At 44.3% G+C, this 18,960-nt stretch overlaps 1 protein-coding gene across 6 annotated transcripts in view; it reads left to right on the forward strand.

Annotated features, from left to right (window-relative positions):
- The window catches only part of RABGEF1 (RAB guanine nucleotide exchange factor 1), a 70,424-nt gene extending 62,557 nt beyond the window's left edge, over positions 1-7,867 (forward strand). For 3 of the 6 annotated variants that reach the window (XM_085878987.1, XM_085878985.1, XM_085878986.1), the window contains one exon: positions 5,085-7,867. In XM_085878987.1, coding sequence (XP_085735113.1) covers positions 5,085-5,531 — 447 coding nt within the window. In that variant the 3' untranslated portion in view covers positions 5,532-7,867. Of the gene's footprint in view, positions 1-171; positions 2,027-5,084 lie in introns of those variants that run through there. The other 3 variants (XM_085878984.1, XM_085878988.1, XM_085878989.1) reach the window with 3 other exon arrangements.
- Positions 7,868-18,960: the final 11,093 nt, after the last annotated feature.

Raw genomic sequence — 18,960 nt, forward strand, 5'->3', positions numbered from 1 at the left:
GTCAACCTTGCATCCCTCCTTCGTCAAAAACACATTGAGCAGGTTCATACTGGACCTTGATGTTTGTGAACATCTTCTACTCCAACATCACCTCCTTTGTCCCTCCCCGGTTATCCTTGCTTTGGAATCGCCTCCTTGTGTTTATCTAATCCTTCCTTCTCGCTCTTCTAGGCAAATTGCTATCTCAAGTGGTCATCCATGCCTACCTGCACTTTCTTTATTCTCACTCATCCGGTCCTCAATATCTTCCACCAAGATGCTATACTCTTGCTACATGTGTTAAAATCACCAACATGGAAATTATCAAAAAGTTCCCTTTTTGTTTCACAACATAATTGATTAATTTGAGCATTTAAGGCCGAATTTATGAAAGGCGTTTAAGAGTTAACTTTGGAATCACTATATGTTATGCCACTGTGGTTTTTGTACTGCAGTAAGGATTGCTGGTAATTGAAGTGATTACAGTTCTAGCGAGAAAGGCACTCGGTGGAGCGCATACCTCCGCCACATAATGCCTGATCCACGAGAACATAACGGGCCCAATACATTTTTGAAATATCATGCTGCATATAATTTTTGGCTCTATCTCTCAATGGTTAAGAATCACTTAAAATTAAATAAGTCTCGTATCCAGATCCGGATGCGGATCTTCACCAAAATCGATACAATTTGGCATGGTCACACACCCAACGTGTCCAACAAGTTTCATCCAAATCTGTCCACAACTTTTTGAGATATCCTGCACACAGACAGACAGACAGACAGACAGACAGAGAGGGGGTGAAAACATAACCTCCTTCACCTTCGGTGGCGGCGGTAATTACAGTCGTCTGCAGAGAATTACTCCTTATTACTAGAGTGAAAACTATAGTTTGTTTCCGTTATAATTACAGTAGTTTGCAGAGAATAACTTCAGTAAAGGGACGTATAAAATTGCATGGCTTATAATTGGTAGTTTACATGGGACAGTGAATACGGATGCGTTAGGAGTGCTTGAATTGGCTCAAGAGGATGGGAATCGGGCAGTTCGCCGACGTGCATTGAGAATATTCGATGATAGATGCAATCCTCTGGAGAAGTATCCATCCATCCATTGGTACCATACTCTGTGCAGAGCGTCGGTGCTGCTGAACCAGTCTCCTGGGCTATTGGGCACAATCCTGGATGGGTCGCTACTCCGACACAGGATACTCGAATGGCTCAATCATCCAGGCAAGATGATACTCATGTTGCTGACCTCGGAAGGATGACAGGCTGAGTCAACCCCACCTGGTATTAATTCAACAGCAGAACGGGATTTGAACTGAGGACCCTAGGACGCCAAGCCTGCTGCCCTAACCATTAAGCCAATACCAGGCTTTGAGAAGTATGACAATATCAAATTTGTCTGGAGTTACAGACTCTTGAGGGAATCATTTTGTTGGCTGCTGAATCTAGAGCAAGATAACCTGGATCAACCTATGATTAGGAACAACGTGCTGAATCCCCTCCAACAATTGTCCATGGTGCTGTGATTCTATGTAAGTGCATCATTTCAATTGGATGTTGGAGAGATGTGTGGTGTTTCATGGGCTAGTCAACTGTTTAGATGCGCACAACTAATCGGATGTTTATTTCCCTTCGTAAATTGCTATTTTGATGGGTGATTAGCTGTGCTCATACAACGATGTTTTTGCCAGCATTTAAGGGTTGAAGGTGTGTTAGCAAGACTCTCGCTAAATGCTTTTCGTAAATTCAGCTCATAGTTACTTGATACCAATTAACAAAGTTGAAGCACATGGATTGTGAAGGTTTTTGCTGATAATATTCTTGCAGATAATAAGCAAGATGTATTTTCTCATTTGGCATTCAAGGCAAAGTATTGTGATGCATACCGAATCATGACAAGGTGTATCATAACCTTGCTTATTTGTACATACCACTTCTGTCTGCTTGGTATTGCCTCACTGTCAGTATGATAACCTTTGATCCTACATCATCCAATTCAATGAACAATAGCATCTGTCAATAAAAGGTCTAAGTGAAACGATCCTAAATTTTGTTATGATTTTTGTATCCCAATTTGTATTATTAAACGAAGCAAGGTTTACGGAAATCCAAATGTAGAAAATGTGTCATTGAACATCACGGGGTTCATCTCACTCATGATGTGAGAAATCAAAAGCTGAGTAAAAGTGAGCTTACTCAGGACCCAATAAAGCTGGAATTGTTGGAACGCAGCACTCGGTGCCAACCAGAGGAATGCCAAACCGGAACTAGAACGGCACTCGGTAGACCACATACCTCCGCCAGGTTGAACACTTCACGTTTTGTCTCCCACTGATGGGCCGGATCTGCATCCGGACGTTATCCAAAATCGAATCGGTTTATTCTTAACGACCCAACTCGTCCACCAAGTTTTGTCGTCATATGTCCCCAACTTTATGAAATATCATTTTTTTCACCCTATTTTTCAATGGTGAAGAATCACTTCAAAAATATATATAGTGTCAGGATCGTCACCAAAATTTTTACACTCCCAACCTGTCCACCAAATTTTGTCCGAATCCGTCCACACCTTTTTGAGATATCCTGCTCACAGACAAAACAAACAGACAGGGGTGAAAACATCACCACCATTCACCTTCGGTTGTGGAGATAAGGAAGAAAAATTCTCAGTTTCTCATAGATTCGGCAGTAATTAATAATCCGAACATTCAGTGATGTTTATTACGCAGTGAACGAAAATATTAGGTGGCAGGCTTGTCTTCGAGCTGCATGGTGTGGGGTTTATAATGACACATGGCAAGAGTTCAACTTGACTTCTGTTGTCAACAGGGGGCGGTGAAGCGTTCGGTTCGCTATTCTTCAGGGAGAATGTAAAGCCAGCCAGCGGCTTTCGATTGCAAACGTTAAAGATATTGCTATCACTCGAAAAGAGGAGGCCATGGTGTGCCATTACCCGAGCCAAATCCCATGCTTGGGTATAGCTGTACCTTCAGCAGGACCAGCAGTAGGGGGCAATGTTGAGATGTGAATGTAGCACAGGAACGATTGGCCAGGTGGCCTCTTGCATCTGCATTTCTTCCATATGTGCATATTACATTTGCAAAAATGGTGAAATGATATCACCAATCCCCCTCCACCCTTTTTCTCATACATTCTTCCCAATCCTTCCCTTACCTCTTGTAAATTATGAAACAGGATCATATTTTTCAGGGAAAGATTATGTAGTAACCTTTCCTTTGCAATGCGGTTGAATTCAGCAATAATTTGCCCTTTCTCAAGAGCCTCACTGAATTTTAACACATTACGTTCATTTCCTCCAAATGAATCGGTTGTTCTCAACTTATCCAAGGTTCTGTTGTTGAGAAATGTCCCTCTCGAGATTGGGTTTGCAAGTGATGATGTAATGGCTGATGGAAAGTGAAAATGCTTCGTTAAAGTGACGATGCCATATTATGTTACACATTTAAAAGAGAATGCAAAATTCCACGGAGCTCGGAGCAAGTTTTGAGGCTGAAATGTGCCTTTGACAGTTGATTGACAGTTGATGAAACGGCAGATATTTGGTGATGATTTATGGTGTTAATTGGATCTTACAACTGATGAATGTGAAACTGTTATCGTTTGGTTAAATGTCAAACCGATTAATTGGAAACATCGCATTAATTGCAAAAAGTATCTTGTAGCTCTTTAATCCACAAGATTAATTGATTAGAAATCATGTGAGATATTAAATACTGGCTCAGTTTAGGAAGATTTGACTCGAGATGATATGTGATGAAATCCATCACGATGCGTACATCTCATGAAGTTGTCCGTTGGCCCTTGGCCTGTAGGTGGCCGTATATCACATTAATCCATTATGCCATGGGCTATCTCACATAGTCTGGACAGCATCAGGTTTGTCTTTCTGTTAATGTGACTGGAAGAGGGAGTTTGTTGTTGAAGAGCCGCTTCTCTTTTCGCACAACATAACACAATTGACCCGATGATTTGGTCACAGATGGAAGTTGATGGATTAATGCATAGAAGGTACAGAGAGAGGATGTGCACGGTGGAGGGTCAGAGATTTGATTTTGAGCTTCCATGGTCTTACGTAAGGTTGTGTATAATATTTAGTGTTTAAATTGCATGTTGTGAAGGGACCCGTGCTTGATTAATTAGGCAGTGCCTCCAATAGCATTCAGCCATGGGCACCTTTGCGGGCACCAATTTGGTGCCAGCAATGATTTTCCAGGATGAACCAATAACCCATTGTGGTCAAAATATACTGTCAAGAGGGGTGTTGAGTCATGGGAAAGAGAAATGGGGGGTGGGGAGGGGCATGTAGGAGTGGAGTTTGGAAGACCTTTGCAGATCTTTTCAGGAAATTGGCTCAGTGATGTTTGTCCCGCCGTACGTTTCGTTCCATTGCCGTGTCAGAGCGGTTAAAGCGGTCGCGGTGGGTGCAATCCTGTCCCATCCTGTCCGGCCCCTTGTGTGCTGTTGCTGCCTGAAAAACAATAGGCAATAGCAGTTAGGGTCAGTTGTGGGCCTTGTCGCGTGAAGGCAGGGTGTGTTAGATGAGGCCACTGTAGGAACCAAAGATGGAGGAAGAAAATAGTATTTTGATGCACAAAGCTATTGCTCTTCCTTTGATTTTGGGTTTTAATTTGGATTGCATTAGGGAACGACCGATATTGGTGGCACAAATTCCTGCAAGTTTGTTGTGCCGATCCTGTTGGCGATGCAGCGTTTTGTGTTTTTTATGTCAGGGTTTGAACCTCATGATCACCGGGCGGATGTTGTAACCGCTGAGGATAATGAAGTGAGCGGAGGTGCGCAAAGCATCTTGTTGCTTGGTAGGAAAGGATACATTTTGATCAGGGAAAGTTTCAGAAAAACTAAATCTATTTTAAAATCTTCACAAAGCCACCAAACCCCAAGTTAACTAGTCTTCCCAGTCATTGTGAAGCTGGACGTGGGGAGGCAATCCAAGCTAATTGATTCCAATCCCAACAATCTAACTTTTCTTTAATTCCTGCATTGTATTTGGTGTATCTTTCCTTCCTTTTACTTGATTTGCAAAATGCTTGTGCTGCTTTCTTTCCCATTACCAGTGCTGTGCCGTTGCCTTCATTGAGAAGCTTGATGCCCAGTCACTTAGCTTGACTGAGGAGGAGTTTGACCGTTATATGTCTGGCAATGCTTCACCACGACGACCTACGCAGGAACCCTCTTCACTGGTCGATGAGCTGTCTGCCTGCCCAGTACTAGCTCCTCTCCACACCAACTTGCTGGATCTCCAAGAACTCGAGAAGCAGCAATGCCAGCTGGAATCTAATGCAGCAGACTTGGATCGAGCCCTGGTAGCATGGGATGGGTCCGTGGCTCAGGAGGTGGCAAATGTTGCTCGAAAGCTTCCACCGAAGGTGCAAGCCTCGATATCTTCATTTCCCTTGCTTCTTGCCGAGGTAGCTGCGAGCCCTTCTGGGCCTCTAGATTCTGAGGTCGAAGACTCCATTACGTTGCCGCCACCATTGTTACCTCAACCTGCAGGCAGCTAGATTGCTAACAGTGAACTTGTGCATACGAACTATGGTAAAGTATCTTGTTGAGTTCTTTGCACCTCATTGATGGTGAAAAGTATATGTAGCATATGGACCGTTTTTCTAATGTGGTTGTTTGATTCCTCTTGAGATGCAAGGTGAAGCCAAGCTTACCAGTTCTAAAACGATGCCAATGTCTTATCCTCACATTGTAATTTATTCTGAGCTATGAACATAATCTAAGTTGTTTTGGTTTGAGAGCTGGAAAAGGTTATTTGGAAAGTATTCTCAAACGGCAATGAGTTATTTGTTTGAGCTTGATGCTGCATTTCCTCCTGCAGTTCATGTTGAGAGCTCCTCGTGAACAAAGTGGTTGGCTTGGGGGGGGGGGGGTCTCACCAAGCATGCTGCAGCAAATGTCTTGCTTTTCATGCTCAACAGGAGACAACTCCTGCATATACACCTTACCTTTGTTTGTGTTGGAGGGTGGAATTAAAAATAATAATAATAAAAATAAAACTACGCCCTCAAAGGTTCCAGAAAGGCTGCACGGTGCCCATATGAGCCTTGAATGTCTTCACATTACATTCATGATCAGTTTACTTATAATTCCCTTGTCATATAATATCGAATAATATTATGTTTTTAATGAGATGGGACAAGGTTGTATATATATATACTGAGGCTTCTTGCTGTGATGGCTTGAGTTGATGGTGGGAAATATAACATGAGGTTACCTTGCATCGTGCTGCAGTAAGCCTGGACGATTTTACAAGTACATTTGACAGCACCAAGTCTGCATTGCCAGCAGGATTTCTCACTTTGACAGCATTACCGTTATGGATTATTTACCGAGAAAGTTTGTTTATTGCTTTTAACACCAGATTTGCACAGAGTGTGCCTCTTGTGCAGAGTCCGCTCTCACAGCGCTGCACAATGCATCGCTGTGCACATATTCCGTCACTCCTTAAAGTTTGTCAAATCTGCTGATCTTTTGCAGTTGAGTGGTAGATGCGTTTTGTGTTGTTTTTTTTTAATAAAAATTAGTTGCATGAAACTGATAATGGTATTTCTGAAGAGGCAAAGCCATGCCAATTACCATTTTGGTATCTGATTCTGATCTGATTTTGGTATCTGGTATCTGCTTTGCACATCCTTTTGTTTGGTTGACTTGCATAACTACTCAAAGAATATTCGGTACTTGGATTTTTCTGTCTAGCATGCACATATTTGTCTGTCTTTTCTGAGCTGTACAGCTAACTATATGATTACACTAGAATGGTAACTCTAGTTTCATGTTTACTGCTCTCACTGAGAGTGAGCTAAGTATTTATCCTGAATAATCTGTTGTTTTGAAGCCACCATTGTCAATGATTTTTTTTTTCTCCTGTTAACCTCTCTATTCAATCCAGGTTTAAGGGCACCAGGTGCACCTTCTACATTTATCTTAGGATTCCAATGACAAGTTTGTTTTTCTTTTCATTTTGACTTTTCCACACCAATACACTTTCCCCAATTGAAGCATTTGATCCCTTGTAGGTTATAATGAACCGCATGAAGACCCTTCAAATCTGACCTACAAGAAGAACAATATGTGTATCACAATGACATTTTTCGATTTCGGGAGCCGTGTGGACTGTCTTGCTGCCAGGTTCTCTTGCCTGTCCATCTCGTTTTGGCTTCATGGTAATACATTAGAGATAATTATTGTACAAGTCAAAGACTCACGTATTATGAATCACATCCTTGAGAATGAACTCCCAGCAGACGAGTGTAATTTATGTTTCCTCCCCCATGTCACACCTTCGTGAAAACATTGAGATCAGTCTTTCTGCCATATATGTAGAGATACAGTATCAGGCCTGAGAGACGAGTTTGTAGGATGTAAAGGAAAAGACCGTGGGTACCTTTTGACCAAAATAGTTTGTTTTGTGCTCCGTTCTTGATTTGTCTCCCAAGTGCACTGTCTCATGGGAAATGTAAAAGGTTGCATCGGGGATGCAAATGATCAGCCGTTGCTCTGATCTTTCAAGATGGGAGAAGATTATGATTATTTTTCTAACAATTATTATTCCTCATCTGTTTCTCATTTGAATTAATGGTTATTATGCTGGGTAATAAACTTTATCCTAATTTAATGAAAATCGAACAATATTCAAGACAGATCTATGCTACTTTTAATGAAGCCACTTAGACTTGGGAGGGACAAAAAGTTCTCAGAATGAGATGCTAGTAACACTCCAAGAAACACCAACTTTTCTCTTTCAATGTACAAGTTCATATAATTGGAAATATTTTTTTTGTTTTACTGATTAAGTGTACTTGTGTATTGAAAATTAAACGTTTTGAACGTCCTTGGTATCTTTCACAGTCTGGAAGACTGTCTTCGTCACCTTGTCACATTCATTGTTATGCATAAGTGTGGAGTAAAAAAAAATATTAACTTTGTTCAATGGCCTTCAGAACTCAACTCGGTGCCTTGATGTACATTGGCTTAGGAGTAAAGCTACTTAGTAGTATAGCTACAGCTGTGTTCCAGTGATTTTCACGATGTTGCAAAGCTACATCGTGAAAATGATTGTAATGAGTTTGGACTACGTATTGTATTTTGGCCTCGCCAAACATGTTCGCACTTTGTATGGGTCAGGAAGGTGTTGTGTAGAATTTGGTGTTTGAAAACACTTTACAGGCTGAAGAGGGCACAGGATTAGATGCTCTTCCATCTGCTGCATACCTTGGAAAGGTGCAACGTGGTTTGCCAATTGGATCTTACCACCATAAAAATTGGTGGATCATCTGATCTAAAATGGGCAACCATCTAAAATGGGCAATGTCAACCAGGGGGGAGAGAGAGAGAGCCTCTGGATGGGCTTTTTGGAGAACATGATATACAAGAGCAGATACACCCGGTATGCTAAATAACCAAATTCACAGAGTATGCCTGTAACGTTGGTGTGATCTTTAGTCATTCACTTCCTTTTTACAATGAACCATTCATCAGTGCTTTACCTGTACAGTATGTCAGATGAAGAAGATTCTCAACGCGTACTTCAAAACCGATGACATGCCAATTATCCGTTTTTCTATCCTTGCTCTTTTGACCACTCTTTAGTAGAATCACATTTTGTGAATAGTTGAGTAATCATGATGCAGTCACGCTCTCACCAATGCCGCAAGCCTGGTGTTGGCTTAATGGTTAGGGTGGTGGGCTTGGGATCCTCGGATCCTGAGTTCAAATCCCACTCTGCTGTTGAATTAATACTAGGTGGGGTTGACTGCCTGTCATCCTGCCGAGGTCGGCAAAATGAGTGCCAGCATGCTGGTATACTGTGTCGGAGTGATGACCCATCCAGGATTGTGCTCAATAGCCAAGGAGACTGCTTAGGCAGCACCAATGCTCTGCACAGAATATGGTCCCAATGGATGGAAGGGATTTGGACCAAACCTGGTAGAAGTATGTACTATGATGCAAACATGAACTGATTTTATTTTGGAATCAAAAAGTCAAAGGTCTATGGTCATGTGACATTTAATGAAAAATCTTTAGTATGACAATAAATCGTGAACCATAGAAGGGATTTTAACCAAATTAGTCACAAGTATGTACTGTGATACACAGATAACTTACTTCAATTTTGGGTTCAACAGGTCAAAGGTTATGTGCCTTTTGGAAAACATTTTGCAGATCAGAATAATTCGAGTTTGAAACATCTAATATTTTCTCATTTGCACTTATCTCTCTTATTTTCTCTCTCATGTGACCTTTAATTGACATCAAATTAATGTAACAATGGGCTGACATCTAACTCAGGTGGAAGCATATCCATTGACACATTCGCATAAAATTATATTTCCAAGTTTAATTAAATATCATGTTTATGTACAAAATACCAACTTTTGGAATATTCTCATAACTGCTTTGAATGTGTGTATAGGGCTACATCATAAATCCAACAATTAAGAATCCACGTAACATCAAGATTCTGATCTGCAAGGTGTTCCAAAAAGACCTGGACAACTTTGGTTGCTAATATATTTAGGACCACGAATGATACAACAATACCCGTTGTTTTATATGATACAGAAACTCATAAAGTTTTCTTTATTTTTCAGGTCTGGTGGTTTATTGTAAAAGAAAATGGCGACTTCACAGAGGAAAGCTCAGTGCATCGAATGGTTCATTGAGACGAGATCTGACACGCAAGTTCTGCGTAATTTCCGTTCAAAGTATGAATGGAATCCACCATCATGGACTAGCATCAGAGAGTGGTACAAGAGGTTTAAGGAGACTGGAAGTTGTCAGAAACAAAAAAAGTACCGGTCGACCAAGCACAAGTGCAGCAGACGTTGAACGAGTGAGTGAATCATTTCAACAAAGTTCCAGAAAATCAATCCCGCGCACGTCAAGAGAATTGGAACGACCAACCACCACTGTACAGGGAATTATGTATAAAAGATTGAAACTTTATGCTGATAAGGTGCAGAGTCTGCCAGAACTCAAACCAAATGACAGGCCCCAAATGCGAGGTGTTTGCCTTGGAAATTCTCAGTCACATTGAGGATGAGGAAGATTACCTGAAAAAGGTCATGTTTAGAGACAAAGATTGCTTTCATGTATCGGGGAAGGTCAACCAGCACAATATGAGGATCTGGGGCTCTGAAAAAACCCCCACGTAGTCATTGAACACTTGCAACAGCCCAAAGATCAATGTGTGGTGTGGCCTTCTCTATGACCGCTTGGTGGGGATGTTTTTCTTTGTGATGGATACAGTGACCTCAACAATTTACATTACTATGTTGGAAAGGATTCGCCTTCTCACAGATTGAAGACCTGCAACCCGATATCATTGTTCAACAGGACAGCAATCCCCCTCATTGGGCCTTAGTCATTTGAGCCATCCTGAATGAAAAATTTCCAGGTCGTTGGATTTGCTGAGATGGACCAACCGCCTAGCCCTCACGATCGCCAAACATAACCCCACTTGACTTTTTTTCTGTGGTGGTTTGTCCGAACATGTGTACAACACCAAGGTGGCAAACCTGCAGGATCTTCGTTCTCTGATTACAGCTGCATGTGCACTGGTGGATACAAACATGCTGAGCCGAACATGGCAAGAACTCGTGTCCTGCCTTGATGTCCTGCATACGACAGACGGAGCTCACATTGAAGTGTATTGATGGTGTGCACAAAACATTGAGTTTCTGTATCGTACAAACCAAAAAGTATCGTATCATTTGTGGTTCTAAATATATTAACAACCAAAGTTGTCTGGGTCTTTTTCGAACACCCTGTACAATTGCAGTCCAGGAAAAATTATTTGGTACCAGAGAAAGAGACGAGGGGGGGGGGGTGGGGAAGGGAAAGGGAAAGGTAAGGTGCTGTTATGAAAACCTATACAAGGTTAGCCTTTATGCAACTTTCTTTTGGTGGAAGAGCAGAGGGTTATTTACAAAGATCCTAGTCACCTGGAGAGAGCTTCGTTTGGTGAGAGCTGATTCATTGTTCCCCCTAATTACAGGTGAGACGTGTGATTGATTTTTGATATTTATATGAGGACTGCTATTACCCTCGGTGGTACACGTTTCTGTCTGCACTGTTGAGTGATGATTCGCCAATAAGCAATGAAACCGATCCGGCAGTTGATTGGGATGTGCGGCATTGGGACTCTGGTGCATGTCTGAAGCCGTAGAGGAACCCAGGTAGGGTTTCAAACAGCAAGGGGCTTCAGAACCTTGTGTATCTTTTTCTTGGTTACTTTATGCAGCTTTCTTTAGTTAGATGCAGGGTGTTAACTGCACAATGGCTTGCAAAAGTATTCACCCCCTCCAAAGTTTTCACATTTTGATGCCACCTGAGCTTATTTCATGATGCTTTCAAACGAAACTTAATACTTAGTCTTCACAAACTATTACAAAGTGATAAAGCCAAAAGATGCAGATGAAATGCGAATAAGTCAGATTAACAGAGAAACTTAGATGATTCTCAGTTGTATAAGTATTCAAACCCTTTGCCTAATTAACCCTAAATCACTTCAGGATTAAATTATTTGTTTGAAAGGTTACAAAATAATGTAATAGATTTCACTTGTATGTAATCAGTGGTTTAACTTAAAAATTAAGCTCCCCCGCTTCTCTAAAAAGTTTTAAGGTGCAACTCACTTGGTCTACCAACAAGGCAAACATGAAGACCAAGGATCTTTCCAAAGAAGTCAGACATAAAGTGGTGGAGAAGCATCATTCAGGAGAGGGTTATAACTATAAGAAGATTTCAGTCACTGAATATCCCTCTGAATACAGTGAAATCCCTCATTAAGAAGTGGAAGACGTATCATACCACCCAGACTCTACCCAAATCAGATCGCCCATCCAGACTCAGCAGCCGGGCAAGCGGGAAACTGATTCTGGATGTCTCTGTAAATCCGACAATGACAAATATCTGCAAGGCTCGATGTCCGACTTGGGCGTAAGTGTTCATCAATCAACAATATCCCGTTCCCTTCACAAAGCTAGCCTCTATGGACAGGTGGCAAGAAAGAAGCCATTACTGAAAAAGGTACATCTAGAAGCTGGTATTGAGTTTGCAAAAAAAGCATCTTGATGATACTGCAGGCATGTGGGGAAAGGTTTTGTGGTCAGACGAGACAAAAATTGAACTTTTTGGTCTAAATTCAAAGCATTACGTTTGATCACCCAGTCAATACCATCCCTACTGTGAAGCATGGTGGTGGCAGCATCATGTTTATGGGCTACTTTTCATCAGCAGGGACTGGCAAGCTTGTCACGATAGAAGGGACAATGGATGGTGCAAAGTACAGGAGAATCCTTGATGAAAACCTCCTTGAGTCAGCCATGAATCTGAAACTGGGTAGGAGATTCACATTTCAGCAGGACAATCATCCGAAGTACAAAGCTAAAGCCACACTGGAGTGGCTGACCAAGAAAATAAATGTTCTTGATTGGCCCAGTCAAAGTCCTGACTTGAACTCAATTGAACATTTATGGCAAGACTTGAAGATTGCAGTCCATCGAAAATCCCCATCAAACTTGGCAGAACTGGAGTAATTTTCATGTGAAGAATGGGCAAAGCTGGTAGAGACCTTGCCAAAAAGACTCAACACAGCCATTGCTGCAAAAGGTGCTTCCACTAGTACGATCTCTGGGGCTGAATACTTTTGCAACCAGTGAATTTTGATTTGTACATGTTTTTATCAGGTATTCCTGACATGTAACCTCCTTCAACTACAGGGTGATTTTTTTTGTTGTTGTTGTTTTTCATTTCATTTTATTCAAGAACCCTAAATAATTCCAATACACTAAAAGATATAATTTTTTGCGTAAATGTAGCATAATGTTACAGAAAGACGTGACATGATCCACACAATTGATTACCTTAAACTAAGTGCTGAAAGTGTCCACCACCATGTTGCAGGCACAAATTCATTCTTTGCAGCATGCTCTCCGACATGGAATGAAGCATTCCATGGGGAATATTGCTGATTGTCAGTGATAAATCACGTGACACCTGATAACTCAGGATTTAATGTCACATCTTTCTGTAACATATTAAGTAAAATATTAGGTTCCTAACTGATATAGTTTTTCGTGTATGGGAATTATTTAGGGTTCTCGAATAAAATTTTAAAAATCATCCTGTATAACTTTATTTTGATCTCTTCAGTTCTGCATAAAAAAGTTCATATGTTAAAATTGTTTTCACATAATTATACTAAGATACACCATTTGATGTCTGTCTGACTGTTTTTTTGACCGTGATACATTCGGTTGTTACTTATCAACCAAACTTCACAGGAGGATTAAGTGTCACACGAAGGAGGAAAGACCTCAACCCCGCCTCCCCCAGACCACCAACTCCTACCAGCAATAGCTGGCCGCCAACACACCTTTCTCCCTCCCTTCGTCCCCTCCAACCCCCTCCGCCACCCCACAAGAACCAGGAAAACTCGACATTCGGAACATATAGGGCTGCGTTTGTCAAAGGCAGATGGTAAAGAGCCCTCATTGTCACGACAAGTAGTGTTTTGCATACAAATTGGTCCTGGTAGTTTGACAATTCGGTGTAAAATTGAAGGCGCAAGGGGAGATGCCATGGTGGACACAGGAGTGAGCATCAGCTTTGGGGTCCTGATGCTCACAATCATCAGCTCTGAGGTCCTGGATTTGAGTAAATGGCTGGGATATAACATCCACCATTTAAAAGATCATGGTCTGCAACTGGCTAAAGGAGCAAAGGTTCCCATCATTGTGCATGCTTTTGTCACACTGAATTTGGGAACGGGAGAAGAGGTTTGGGTGGCGGAGGTGCGTCATGATCTGCATGTTGTGACCTATGCCTATAAGGCTTGGATTTACTGGCTGCCAGCAGTTGCAAACATCAATCTGGGCCGGTGCATCTTGCAAGTGGAATCGGAAGGGCTGCCATTGGAAGGAGTGAATAGGAGGAGGACAAAGTGGAGCTGGAGGTTCCAGACTCTGTGACCATCCCTCCAAATGCCAAGACAATAGTCCTGGTTCAGTGGCGGGCTCACCTGGCAGGAGTCGTTTGGCCTGGTACAGCCGCTGTCAGAGCAACCAATTGAGGGCTTAACCATGGGTCATACCCTCGTAAAAGCTGTTGGGTCTGTTGTGGACCCACACATTTATAGGATGGGGTGCGAATAGCTGAGTGCACCCAAGTTATTGTTGTCATGGAGTTCAGGGACACAAACATCCAGTCAAACCGACACCAGAGGGCATCTCTATATTCATCGGCCAGCAGGTGGATCCCATGTTGGAGCCGGTGCACAATTGGGTAAGGGAAGGTTCGAGACCTAACGGGCAGGAAGTCTCTCCTCTCGGCGCACAAACAAAAGTGTACTGGGGTTAGTGGAAGGCCTTGGAATTGAAAGATAACATCTTTTATTGCAAATAGGTGGACATTCCCTCTGAAATAACTTTTTAGCTGGTGATAGTCCCTACTAAATTTAAGACCACAATTTTACAACAGGTGCACAGTACGTGCCACGGCAGCCATTTGGGCAGGGCAAAGACAACATCTGGAGACCGTCGGAGGTTCTTTCGGGTGAACTTATGATGCAATGTTCAGGACTGGTGCTGAGTGTGACGTTTGCACTGCCAAAAAGGGATTGGCGTGGAGGATGAGGGCCCCATTACAGCGCTACTAGGTGGGCTTGAGTTTGGCTTGAGCAATTGGCGATGGGCATTTTGGTCCCACTACCCTGCACCCGCCAAGGGAATGAATAAATCCTTGTGGTCATGGACTATTTCACCAAATGGCCAGAGGCTCACATGGTCCCAAATCAGGAAGCAGGGATAATATTGCAGGCCTTTGTAGAAGGATTTGTACATTGGCATTTGATTCTGGTGGAGCTGCACACTGACCAAGGATGAAATTTTGAGAGCCAATTGCTCAAAGAGTTGTGTAGTCTCATGAATTTGAAATACAAAGACAACACCCCGAAGACCTCAATCCAATGGGATGGTGGAAAGGTTCAATAAGACATTATTACAACTACTGGCCCAATGTATGACCTCCCAAGAGGACGATTTTGGAGGGACATCTTCCGCATCTGTTGATTGCCAACAGAATCATCCAGCATGGAGCCACCGCATGTCGTCCGGCATTAAGACCCATGTAGACCCTGATAGGCCACTGGTGGAGGGGTACGCACATCATTTGGAGGAAGGCATGGAGTGGGTACATGCCTTTGCGTGCCTCCATCTCCATCTGGTGGGCATGCGAATGAAGCACAGGTACAGCAGATGGAGTGAGGCAAGCGGGCTTGCTCTAGGCACGAAGATTTGGCTTTTCAATCCCCGGAGGAAGAAGGGCCAATCCCTCAGACTCGCTTCGCATTAGCAGGGCTGGGATGTCAGGTCAGGTATGGAGCATGTGCCAGAACAGCGCATCGCTGCATCCACTTTCCGCCGGTACTCCAGGGGCCTCCGTCTGGCCTTCCCCCAGGCAGATGCCAGGCCCATCCCCATCTCCTTGGGATGCTGGTCAACCTGCTGCCACCACGAGGCACGTAGTCGGTCCATTGGCCTCCTCCACTCACGAGACTCCCTCGCTGAGAGAATCTGGTGAGCAGGATCAGCATCAGGAAAACGAGCCATATGTCCATACAGCCGCAACTGACGCTCACGGACCATGCAGGTAAAAAATCTCATCCGAGTCTCTTTCAGCAACCGCTCGTTGGACACAAAATCTGACCAGCGATAGCCAAGGATTCTCCGAAGAGACCTGGTACCAAAGGAATTAAGTCTCCGTCTCAGATCCTTGGTCAGAGTCCAAGTCTCGCATCCAGAGAGCAAGACTGGAAGCACCAAGGACCTGAAGACTCGGACATTCATCCTCCCACACAGATACCGGCAGCGCCACACCCCATGATCCAGTGAATCCATGACTCCCCAGGCCCGACCCAGACGTCTATTGACCTCTGACTCACAGCCAGCAGACATGAATATCACTGCCAAGGTAGGTGAATCTCTCCACCACCTCAACATCCTCACCACAAACAGACACAGACAGGACAGCAGCATCCAAGATGTCATTGAAAGCCTGGATCTTAGTTTTGACCCAAGAAACCCGTAATCCCAGTGGCTCCGACTCCTCATTCAGCACCTCGAGGGCCCCCAAGAGGATATCTAAAGTCTCTGCAAAGATGACTGCATCATCTGCGAAATCAAGGTCCGAGATCTTGACATTCCCAAATGATGCACCGCAGCTTGATCTTCCCGACTTCCTCCCGAAAATCCAGTCCATACAAGTGCTGAAAAGTGTGGGGGCCAGTACACACCCCTGACGAACTCCAGTAACAACTGGAAATAAGTCAGAGATGGTACCACCACACTTCACAGCACTCTCAGTACCAGAGTTGAGTTCAGACATCAGATTGATCAGTTTTGGTGGCACCCCACGAAGAACAAGAATTCTCCAGAGGGCATCCCGATTCACTGAATTGAACGCTTTACAGAGATCAACATAGGCTGCAAGCAGCCCCTGCCGAAACTCTCGTCTGCGTTTGGTGAGGACACAAAGAGCAAGGATACGGTCAATCGTTGACCTCTTTGGTGTAAAGCCTGACTGCTCTGGATGCTGGTACTCAAGCAGATGGTGGCGAACCCTATCAATAATTATCCGAGCAAAGACCTTGCCTGGCACTGAGAGCAGCGTCACTCCTCGGTAGTTGTTGCAGTCTTGGCGATCACCCTTCCCTTTCCAGAGAGGGACAACAAGGCCCCTCTTCCAGTCAGTTGGGATGATGCCTGTGTTCCAGGCAGAGCACAAAACTGCATGCAATGACACAAGTGCAGCATTTCCACCAGCCTTGAGAAGTTCAGCATGGATGCCACAGATCCCTGGAGTTTTACCCCGTTTCAACTGGTTCAACGCAGCCCGTGTTTCCACAAGCAAAGGTGGACCACAGTTGATTGGAGGGTCAGCAACAGGGATTGTAACACCCTTGACGTCCAACTTGACAGCTGGGGGATCAGCCTGGTACAACCGCTCAAAGTAACCGGCCCAGCGGGCCTTCACTTCAGACTCCTCTGTCAAGAGCCTACCACTCTCTGCTCTAACTGCAGTGCTCCGAGGGATGGGCTTGGATGAACGCAATGCGCGAATTCCCCTGTAAGCGGGACGAGAATCACCTGTCCACAGGGGATGCTCTACCCCCTCACAGATTCCTCGCACATAGGCCTCCTTGTCCACCCTTCGTGCACGTACAGTTTTACGGCTCAGCTCCCTGAACAGCTCAGCTCCCTGAACAGCTCAGCTCTGCCATTCGGCCTGGCCCTGCGACTCTGGTCAATGGTATCCAGTGTCCCTTTAGAGACAAAATTCTTCTTTGCCCTGCGGTGAGTTCCAAGACATCCACTGGCAACATCAAGGACGGTGGTCTTGAAGGCACTCCGCAACTCTTCAGGACCCCCCAAAGCACACAGACACCCCAAATGTCCACTCAGCCTGTTCGCAAACTCCTCAGTTACTCTCTCATCCTTGAGCTTGTCAACATACAGCCTAGGCTGGGATGGTACCATTCTCCAGGATTTAAGGTGCAGCTTTAGAGTTGCTACAACAAGCCGGTGGTCAGTATTGAGGAACTGAGCACTGCGGTAGACCCTGCAATTCTGGATCATCCTCCAGCAACCGTCAACGAGGACATGGCCAATCTCCTTTGCCACACCGCCAGTGTTGGAATACCAAGTCCAGCTTGTATGCACTGAAACCATGAACCAGCCACTCTAAGTCCATGACTTCTTGCAAAGTCAAGGAACTTAGTGCTATTTTGGTTCATAGTTCCAGACCCATGGGGACCAACACATGTCTCATAACCATCCCTATCAGTTCCAGTCGATGCATTGAAATCCCCCAAGACTAGAAGTGTATCTCATCTGGGGCACTGATCAACCACAGACTCCAGCGTGGCGTAGAATGTGTCCTTCACGGTGAGGACACTCACCTCAGTCGGAGCATAGACAGAGACCAGGGAAATGACACCTAAGGAGCGACGAATCCTTAGTCTCATAATACGCTAGTTGACCGGTGTTACCTCAATTATCATTGGGGTCAGCATCTTGGACACAGCTACAGCAACTCCTTGAGTATGGTAACCATCAGAGCAACCACACCAATAGTAGGTGTAACCACCCACCATTATCTCGCCGCAATACGGTCTCCGAACCTCAGAGAGAGCTGCAATCCCGATGTCCAAACGCTTGAGCTCAGATGATAACAGAGACAGGTGATCATCCTCTCTTAGGGATATGACATTCCAGGCACCCACCCGAAGGGACCACCTCAGGTTAACCCAAGGAAACCGCCGTCTGGTGGACGACACCTCAGCACCACTCCGACACACTCTCCCGCAATCTGACCCAGGGAGGTTACCTCGTGGTTTCCCTCCTTTCATCAAAGATTGGGGGTCCCGAAGGCTTTGCCCCAATCCCGTCATCCGGTGAGCTGCCCTGCGAAGGGAAGCTGCACAGGAGGTACTCCCACGGAGTGGGTTTTCAGATTTTTTTGTGTTTTGCGGAATGAAGGGTTTTACGGTGGCCGGAGTGCAAATCCTGCCACCAACCTCCTAATAAAAAGTAACCCAACTGCAGGAGGACGTCCGCAGACACAGTTGGGCACTAGATATGGATGGCCATTGGCTCACAAGGAGCTCCTCCACCCTTTGACAGGTTTTGTTTTTAATCCTGCTGGGTGTCCATATCCAAACACCCTCCTCACCAGAAAACCTGGTGGGGGAGACGGTTTAGTCGCCGACAACCCGACCTTGGAACAGGTTTACATGGTACCTGTAGCAGGTCACAGATCTAACCTGACATGACAACATCGTAAATCTGGGAGTTGACATCGTAAATCTGCGATGTGGTTTGTAAGATCAAAATGAGACCATGGGCCCTTCCCTGGATCATCCAT

Source organism: Eptatretus burgeri, chromosome 4 (assembly GCF_056783735.1).
Source record: "Eptatretus burgeri isolate ZD-2024b chromosome 4, Ebu_testis_v1, whole genome shotgun sequence".
Taxonomy (NCBI): Eukaryota; Metazoa; Chordata; class Myxini; order Myxiniformes; family Myxinidae; genus Eptatretus; species Eptatretus burgeri.